The sequence below is a fragment of the Accipiter gentilis genome, chromosome 1 (assembly GCF_929443795.1).
Source record: "Accipiter gentilis chromosome 1, bAccGen1.1, whole genome shotgun sequence".
Classification (NCBI taxonomy): Eukaryota; Metazoa; Chordata; class Aves; order Accipitriformes; family Accipitridae; genus Astur; species Astur gentilis.
In genome coordinates, this window is record NC_064880.1 from 36,501,789 (window position 1) to 36,511,472 (window position 9,684).

General features: G+C 38.2%; 1 protein-coding gene across 9 annotated transcripts in view; it reads left to right on the forward strand.

Annotated features, from left to right (window-relative positions):
- Window positions 1–9,375, forward strand: part of RBMS1 (RNA binding motif single stranded interacting protein 1) — a 149,004-nt gene extending 139,629 nt beyond the window's left edge. For all 9 annotated transcript variants that reach the window (XM_049824912.1, XM_049825789.1, XM_049831782.1 and 6 more), the window contains 5 exons: window positions 1,355–1,405; window positions 3,566–3,676; window positions 4,351–4,431; window positions 5,679–5,763; window positions 8,654–9,375. In XM_049824912.1, coding sequence (XP_049680869.1) covers window positions 1,355–1,405; window positions 3,566–3,676; window positions 4,351–4,431; window positions 5,679–5,756 — 321 coding nt within the window. In that variant the 3' untranslated portion in view covers window positions 5,757–5,763; window positions 8,654–9,375. The remainder of the gene's footprint in view (window positions 1–1,354; window positions 1,406–3,565; window positions 3,677–4,350; window positions 4,432–5,678; window positions 5,764–8,653) is intronic.
- Window positions 9,376–9,684: the final 309 nt, after the last annotated feature.

A 9,684-nucleotide genomic window follows, 5' to 3' on the forward strand; every position in this document is an offset into this window, starting at 1 on the left:
TTAAATTCAAGTATTCTGTATTGAGGAGGAAGGAGGTTCTTGGCCAGAAGAGTTTCACAACTTGAGTATTAGTCACATCTTCATTACTGATCCCTTCTCACTGAAACCTGTAGCATTCTGTCATCTACACAACCGGACGTATCTCAAGAGCATGATTTATTTTTTTTTCTTTGAGGCATGGTATAACTTGTTCCTAGATTTATTCTTATTAAAGGTAAACAAATTTAATAAAGTTTTGGCTGTGCTTTGTTTCTGCAACTCCTGTATACCCGTATGACGGTACTAAGCCAGTTACTATCATAGTATGAGTAGATTAGCCAAAACTTTAGTCAGGCTGTACCAGTATTTTTGACATTAAGCTTTTCCCTGAGGAAAGGGAGGATTCAAGTGTTTTCCATTTTTTAACTCTGTTAGCTCTTTTTCTGATTGAAAAAGAAAAAAAGAGCTCTAATTTGAAAGGCAGTACCAAAAGGAGGGAAGAAATATTTCCATCTTGCAGAAAATAACCTCACCTGGATTTTTTCAAGACTGTCATCTGTCTGTCCTGTTCACAGGACTCTGGGAATGATGATAGAGTCGTGTAAGGGGCTTTAAATGTCCAGCAGCAGTGGTTGAGTCAGTTCTGCATGTGCAGTGCAGGTCAGAATCCTGCCTTATCCTACATACCTACAGGAGGTGGGGAGGAAACATTTTCATTCTTACCTTTAATATTTCTTGCAGCACACTTTGCAAAGACCGGTTGCAACCAGCTCTTTTTAACTAAGATAACCATGTAATCTGTTAGTTTACCTTTTAATCCTTTCAATTTACCTTGTCATGCAAAATTAGGCATCCTACCTCAATTTAAGTATTTGGGTAGCCAGTGTTTTTGGAGAGAAAACATGCTAGTTGCAAGAGCAGGAATGCTCACCAGAACCTTCTCTTCCTGTGCTTTGGGAATAACATACCGCAATGTCTTGGAGGACAATTCTTCTAAATCTTCTCCTTGTTCCTGGAATAAGATTCCAGCAGAGTTCCTGGTTTCTTTTTCCCTTGTGAAAATCCAATAATTTATTTTATTCTGATCGAGGCAGAAGGTGCCTCCTTTTTTCAACACAGCAGAAATCTCTCATGCACCTATTTGAACCCTTTCAGTGTACTTGATAAAGTTTGAGACCTGCACTAAAATCATAGTCTACTGTTCTGAAAGGTGTATGTGGTATGTTGCTCCACAGAGTGACTAATTCCATTAAAAAGTGAATGAATAAGGGAGGGGGCTTCTTAACATGATTTATTAAATTATTAGTATATCTCAGTTGGATTATTCAGGAAAAGAATGACTAAAACGAAAAATAAAATACTGATTTTGTTCCAGGTTCAAAGTCCTTCTTGGATGCAGCCTCAACCATATATAATGCAGCACCCAGTAAGTTTTTATGCTTCTCCGTTGTGTTACTGATTGTATAAACACTTTACATACTTTAAACAACAGGAAATAGGTCAATTCCTGCCCAATTACTTCCAGAGTTTTGACAATTACATCATGATTAAATCATGGATCAAAATGAAAAGAGCAACAAAGATAGTAACCTGAATTGGGGCCTCATTTTATTAGGGAGAGAAACAAAGCTGCCTTCAGGGTATCAAGTTGATGAGGACAATTAGAGTTACCAAGTCAGCATCCTGTGGAAACTTTTTCTTTTTCTTTTTTTTTTTTTTTTTTTAATTTTTTTTATTTAAATGAGAAGAACTTTGCAAATACCAATGTTTTACATACTGTTACCTATCAGGAGCTGGAATTGAAGACCCAAGCTTTTGGAACGGGTCTAACATAGTTCAGACTGGATAATTTGTGAAAGACAGATGAATGTAGTGATATAAATGACATTACGGGCACTCACTTTAGAAAACCTGCATAGCTTGTTCTGGCTTCACTGCACATGACTAGTGCTAGTGTCCCTGCACTTTTGGCTGTGGCATCTGTACTGGACTGTCAGGCATTCTAATCTATACTGTCCCATGATATTTTGCTTCTTATCTATGTTGTTTGCCAATTAAGTACCATTATATCTGAGACTTACTAGGTTTCTTGAGATAAGCATTACAAATAATAACAGGCACTTTAATATACGTACTCCTGTAGTTAACAAACAAGTCTGTTTCCAGATATAGAAAGGATATTGTCTTGACTTCAATTAACCTCTCCATGCAGATTATAGAATGTAAATCTTCTTGGCAGAACATTTTCTTCTTGTGCATGCAGAGAAGGTGATACTATACCAGAACACCCTCTCACACACTTAATTGTTGTTGTATTTGTGGGTTTTGCTGTTAAACACACACGCACACAACTTTTTTAAACTTTTCTCTCTGTCAACACAGATTTTCACAAAAAACACCTTGCAAATCGTGCTGTGAAAGACACAAGTTGATATGTTATAATGCTATAAGGTGTATTGTTTTCACAGGTATACAAGATGAGATTTCACAGTTGAAAATAAAGATCTAGATTCCTGACTTAAGTTCAGTTTTGGCCTGTGCAAAGACTGGTGCTGTCTTGCTCATTTGCTTTGCAGAGAACCCTGCAGTCTACAGACAGGAAATTCTTTTAGTGTTTGATGTGCCTGTGACTCATTTCATCTACACTGATCACATGATTGTTTTTCCAACTATACTCTGTGAATTTCTTTTTTCTTTTCTTTTTTCTTTTTAAGGATTGGTTACTGATTCAAAATACTGGCTTTCAGTACGCTGCAATTACTTCTGTTAGTTTTGAGCCTCCATCAATTTTAATCAACACTTCTGCAAGCATAAGTCATACAAAGTATTTGGAAATGTGTTTTTGTAGAACATGATTGGTAAAATGAAACTTGTCGATAACCCTCCATTTCAGATTACTCTGAAAACCTCATGAGTGTGCCCTCTGTATTTAGCAATCTCAAGTGTTTAAAAATTCAACATATACTTTTTATGAAGTTAACAAAATGGTACAGGAGTGATAGAAAGGTCATCACAGTAGCTAGTATTTAGACAAAGAATCAGCATTGCTAACCTACTCTTCTAAAACCTGTGTGCTGATGAAACCAGCCATTAAGTAGGGCAGCTGTCTTGTGTGTGAACATTGCATGTGACTGGTAGAATTCTCTTAACACAAATGTTCCTCCAAAGCCTCCATTCCTAAAGATGAGATAAAAGTTTCTTCCTAAAGCCTGATATTTCAAAGCTTAAGCTAAGTGAATCTATACCTGGTAACGTGCAGATTTTTGCTTTAAAGTTAGCATCTGGTGGAACTCATATTTTACAAAGTGTTTTCAGCAGGTGTCTCCAGTGCATTGTACATCAGTTGCGTGTTCCATAGGAAGTCAATGCAGTTCCTACCCCATTACCAAGCTGTGCAAAACGCATCTGCTCGAGTAGAATATTCAGAATGCCCCAGACCTGCGTCCTGAGGCAGTGCCTGGGATTAAGGAGAGTTCTTGTGGTATATCCCCTCGGAAGGACAGCCCATACTTAGACTCTCAAATCAGAAACGTAATTAAAATCTGAGTGTTGCCACAACCATTTCTTTCTTTCTGTGTTTTAACAGGGTGCTGTACTGACTCCCTCCATGGACCACACCATGTCACTACAGCCTGCGTCGATGATAAGCCCTCTGACACAGCAGATGAGTCATCTTTCATTAGGCAGTACTGGAACAGTATGTAGCAATTTAGTACAAAATAGAACTTACACAACCAGAAAATACTACATGTAGATCACAGTATGCAGTGCAGCTTGCATGTAGAAAAAAAGTACTCCTTTAAGTAGTCTTTCATCCAATAAAATATTAAGAATTGTCTCCACTTTTAGATCATATTAAGCAGTTTTTATTCAGTTTATTAGCTGATCAGAAATTGGAAATGAGTAAATAAAATAGATCAAAGCAAATGAAAGGAGCCCAGGAGGTAACTCCAGAGTTGTATCGAAAAAGAGAAAATGGTTGTTTTTACTCTTCAGGCAATCAGAGTTGCAGAAAGTAATACAAAGTATGGAACAGAAACTAAACCAGAAGAAGAGATGCAGGCTAGCTTCTAAACTGAAAGACCCTTCTTTTCTGAGCAAATAGAATTAAAAAAGAAAAGATGATGATTGTGATTAATAGAGAAGGTAAAGTCCTTTACCTAGTCTTTGAAGTCTAAATTTGAGTTTTCTCAAAGAAGGTATCTCACTTTTCTGAAAAGCCTATTAATTTCAGATACAAAAGTCTTTCTCTCATCTGTATTGCTTTAGGGAAACAGTCAATATCTATTAAACAATATAATGATAGGCATTTTGGATACTCTTACATTTACATTGCACTTTAACTCGACTTAATGGACTCTGTCTTTCCAGTACATGCCAGCCACAACAGCTATGCAAGGAGCCTACATACCCCAATATACACATGTCCAGACAGCAGCGGTTCCTGTTGAGGTCAGTATATTTTATAAAAGACCAGAGATAAGAGACATTAATATGATATTAGATTTTTTTTTTTGCTAGGAAAACTACTGTTTAAAGCCTATCATTGTAACTGTGAATATACTGTGAATACAATGTATATTAAAACTATAAAGTGTCATTATTCTCAACCATTATAACGAGTATTGTTAACAAAGAATGACCTCTACTTATAGCAGTACAGTACTTGGAGCAGTCTTCTCTATGAGCATAGCTCAGATGAACTTTGTGTTTTGTGAAACCTAACTTCCAATAGGAACAAGCTAGGGGGTATATTGTAGTTTTGATCTTTCATTTAGTTTTCCTGTGAGCAAACTTCTCTGCCAACAGACCATGATTCTAACTTTTTGCAAAGAATCCTGTTTTTACCCTGGCATCTCAGGATACTGTGCATATTTGCCTAATAAACCTCTCTGCAAGTCCACTTGAAGAGCATAACTAAATGGTAGCCAATAGTTTGTCTACTCTTTTGACACTACCTTACACCCTTTCATAGACCATTACTTCTTTAACAGAGGAGCTAGACAAGGTCTGCTGCAGCTCTTGTATTCAGGATGAGTGCTAGACAGTCTCTGCCAGAGCCTGTAAGAAAAAACATTTCAATTCAAAGTCTATTTGTCCCAAAACTCCAGAACTTGTTTGGTTCAGTTTATGCATCTGCCCATGTGGGTCAGAATAGGACTTTTGGTAGTTAGCTGATCGCACTGTCTGCCAGAGCGCTATCAGCTGAATTAATTCCGTGGTTTCTGGGCGGTCTGTGTGCAAAGTCCCAGCTACAATTCTTTGTGTGGCCTAGTGCCAATCACACCACGGTACTCAAAGCAATAGTGTTTGTACATGTGGTAAGTAGATCTCATTCTTCTCGCTGCCCCTCAAAACGAGAGCAGCAGAATGTTCTTTTGCATTTGCAGATAGACAATATACCAGCAGTTATTTGCTCCCTCTGTGTATTTATTTCTATAACGTCAAAGTTTTGTGGGTTTTTGTAATTATCTTCAAAGCAACTGAGGGAATACAAGGATTGCATGATCATTTTATTTCTCTGAAATGTAAATCAATGCACAGTTAACACCTCAAATGTGGAATACCCCACTTGAGAAATGATAGAAATAGACTTAAGATTTGAAGACTGTTAATTGCATGAGTTACATGGAAATAGAGATTGCAGATAATGCTGCCTGATTTTGTGCCTCATGTCTTGTCTTCCTTTTCACTTGCAGGAAGCCAGTGGTCAACAACAGGTTACAGTAGAGACGTCCAGTGACCATTCTCCATATACGTATCAGCAAAATAAGTAACTGTGAGGTAGGGGCTCATCTTGTCACATGAAAGATGTGAATTCAAAGATATTTTATTTCATAACTTATGGTGTTCTGTGTTGAAGTTTTTTCTTTCATGTCGTCTAAATAACACTGATAATATCTGGGGACAGGCAGTGAAGTTAATTTGAACTTGGCCAGAGTTAGAAGCCAGGAAAAGAAGTACAGGTTCCAGAAGTGAGTTAATGAATTATGAGTAATAGGGTTTTAATAATTTCTCTATAGCATAACTGGATTATGTTGGATTTTAATTTGTTCCTCTTGGCAGCATGCTGTATACAACAATAACAATGAATTAGTGCAAAGATACGAGAATCACAATGCTAAAGGGAACTGTGTTTATACAATTCTGTGGTACATGTAAGATTTGGAAGCAGCTTTGCGACTGACTTACAGACCACAGGTAGGGGAGTGGTCTGGTGGAAATGCTTGCTGACCTTGTCTCCCGAAGACTTCCCTGCTCATCCTGTATTCTAGGAAAAAGCAGTTTGGTCCAGAATTTTGTCAATTAATTTTTAGTCCACGTCCTTGTTTGGCCCTGATTCCAGAGTTTTAGTTTCCTCCTCCAGGTTTGCTCTGGTTTTGCTTGCATGGCCTTTCTTTACTAACCAATCATTAGCTTTACCTGAACTCCTTCCATGCAAAATTTTTGCTTTCTGTAGATTGCCATCCTGAAAAGATGGTTTGCACTAGCCATTCCCTTACCCATGTTCCATGTTTTAAAATTCTGGAATTTAATTCTTCCTTAACTCATCTTTTTCTAAGTGCTTTGTAAGCCAGGAACCTTGACTACATGATTTTTTAAATAAAATTTTGTAAGACCTCATACTGAAAAATTCCATTCAGCTGCAATAATGTGCTAGAGGCTGTCTTAGAAGGGTTCTTCTACAGCCCTCACCACATTTATTAGATACTCAAAAATCATAATCAGTTACGTGCAAAGAATTGCTAATCGTGGGATATTCTCCCTTAAATGTGTAGATCTAACAGTACGCAGATTTCGGCATTACCTTTGATTTTGCAGGTCAGCTGTGCTATTTGACAACACTGCTCTCATCCCCATTACTGGCATAACAATTTCTTATATGCTCAAGAATGTAAAGATAGAAACAAACCAATTGGGAAACTTCGCACATTCAACAGATGGCACAGTCCGCCTAGTGCAACATATGACCTGTGTTTATTATTGTAGTCTGGCCAAATGCTGGCATCTAGAGAAAGCCCACATCCTTGATTTGCTTCCAGGGCAGGGAGAAAGCGAAGCCACAGGCTCTTCTCGTTATCCATCTCCTCGTGTCAAAATCGTGGCTCCTGCACATTTCCCATGCCAAGGCTGTTGGCTGGTGTTAACCGCTTTTCAAGGAATTATTTTTTTTGCCTTAAGTCTTGCCTGTGGGCGTGTAAAACCTCCTTACCAACAGAGGTCTGTGGTAGGCAGCGAAGCGTAATCCTGCATGTCATGTCCCCGTCCTGTGTCTCTCTCCCAGCCTGTCAGTATCTTTCCCATAGACTGGGGCCAGGCAGGAGGAGCAGCGTTTAGTTTCCTGAAAGGATGAGATGCGTTGCCATCTGAGACACATTTTGTGATGAAGGCTCTGGGTAGAATACCAAGCTCTGTGAGCAACTCTGTGTGTTTGCTGTAGCCAGTCCTCCAATTTTATTCTTCGGGGAAGTACCGTTACCTGTATTTATATGCAGTAGGAGCCAGTGAAGTCTCCGTCAGCGGTGGTTATGGCAGTGGGCACGTGGGGAGGTTAATATTACTCAGCTGATTCAGCCGCAGAGTATGGCATTTGGTATTTCTGTCCCTGGAACATGTTGGTACTTGTCATTTTTCGGACAGGTGAAGGGGAGGGAACTGACAGTTATTTCTTGCCCTAAATACAGGGCAAGTCTCTTAATTGCAGTCTCTCAATTGTTGTGGCTTCGTTAACTATTGTCAAACTGCAGCTTCTTTCTAAATGCACATGCGGCACTTTTGGGAATGTCCTATTAAAAGTCAATATACATATTGCCATAAATAAGAGGTAAATGACAGCTAGCACATTTGCACAAGTGGATGCCGTCAGTCAGAAATACGCAGCATCTTTCCTTTGGCTGCTACATTTAATAACTATGTAGCTTCTTTTCAAAAAGCTGCTACTATGTGAAGATAGTCAAAGGAACTTAACCCCCCGCCCCCGTTATAATTACATATGCACCTATAAATGTACAAGCCTTAAAATGCCAGGCTTTGTCTTGCCTTGAGAAATTCAAAAAATTGTCTAAAGCTTTTTTTCATTAGCTGGGTGGGGTTTTTTTAACGCATATGGCAATATAAGCCAATACAGTAAATTGAGAAGTCTTCCTTCAAATTTAATGAGCCCTGAATCGCTGTTAAGTATTAGCCATCGTGGAGGCACAGTAGCTGTCTCTGCATTAGCTGTTGTACATAGCTTCCCGAGGCTGCACCGAAAGAAAGTTGTATTCCTTTTCCGGAGATCAAAAGCCTTGGGACGTGCCACAGGAGCAAGCTCACACACTCAGCCACTTTTGGTCAATTAAAATGGAACAAGAAAAGCTAAACAACAAAGAAGGGAATAGCTTTGAATGCAGTCTCGCGGTTCCCCCAGTGAGAACTCTGCGTGCTGAACAGGTATTCGAGATAGACGGGGAAAACACAGTACAGGCTGTACGCTGGTGGGGAGCTTCGTCTTGGGAAGGGCCAAGCACCTGTAGTGCCGCCTCTGTTACTTCTCAAATTTGTACTCGGATTCACTTAGTCTTCTCACAGCTGTCCAAAGTAGGGAATTATTTAGTTTTATGGAGAGCTGCGTTAGGGAAAAAAAAGTGTGCAATTTTAACTCCGCTCTAGCTCTGACCTTTCTGTGTTACAGATGTCCAGTGTTGACCTGGCCTGGAGAAGGGTGCAAAGGCTGAAACAATCATGGATTTTACTGATCAATTGTGCTTTAGGAATTATTGACAGTTTTGCACAGGTTCTTGAAAATGTTATTTATAATGAAATCAACTAAAACTATTTTTGCTATAAGTTCTATAAGGTGCATAAGAAAAACCTTAAATTCATCTAGTAGCTGTTCCCATGAACAGGTTTATTTTAGTAAAAAAAAAAAATTTTTATCAAGTGTTATGACGCAAAAAAAATATTCAAATTTCTGGGTATGCACAGATGACCACGAAGACTTATTCACGTGCATGACAGAATTTGTGTTTTGGTTTATTTTTATTTTGTTTCTTTCTTTTTTTTTTTTTTTTTTTTTTTTAATTGTATTAAATGGGTTTTCTGAAGTTTAAAATAGTAAAACATCTAAGATGATGTTCTGTGCTTGCAGTGTGTGAGTGTTGCTTTAGTGCAGTGTTGCAGTTATAGTGTCTGGTCTTTTAGCTTTCTGTTTTTCTTTTAATGTAGTGTGAAGTGTCTTATCCTTTTCTATAAATTCCAATTTGCCTTAAATCTTTCAATGCTGTAGCTGTTTCAGTAAGTAGTCCAAACTAATGGTGTAGAATGCTTTGACCAAATGAGCTGGTCTATTATGCCTTGTAAAACAGCAGCATAGGGCTTTTAAAGGTAGTCAATAAAAATTGCTGAAAATTTGGCTTTTTTAATGTGTAGTAAGTGTTTTTAATGATTTTTCACATAATATGTAAGGTAGTGAAATGCAAGAGGGGAAAAAAATGTTTTGTGTGAAACACATTTTCTGACTGGGGAAATTTTAATAGGATAAATTGTTTGTAAGGCCATATGCCAATAGTTCCCTCTGGTAGTTTGAATGATTTAGGAACTCTGCTGTATGATGCAATGTAAAATCTTTTTTTGCCTTTTTTTCAGAAACTAACTTGATGTTCTAGTTTTAGCATAGGTAGAGTAGAGAGATTGGGGTGGGGATATCACCGAATGTTTTTGTCC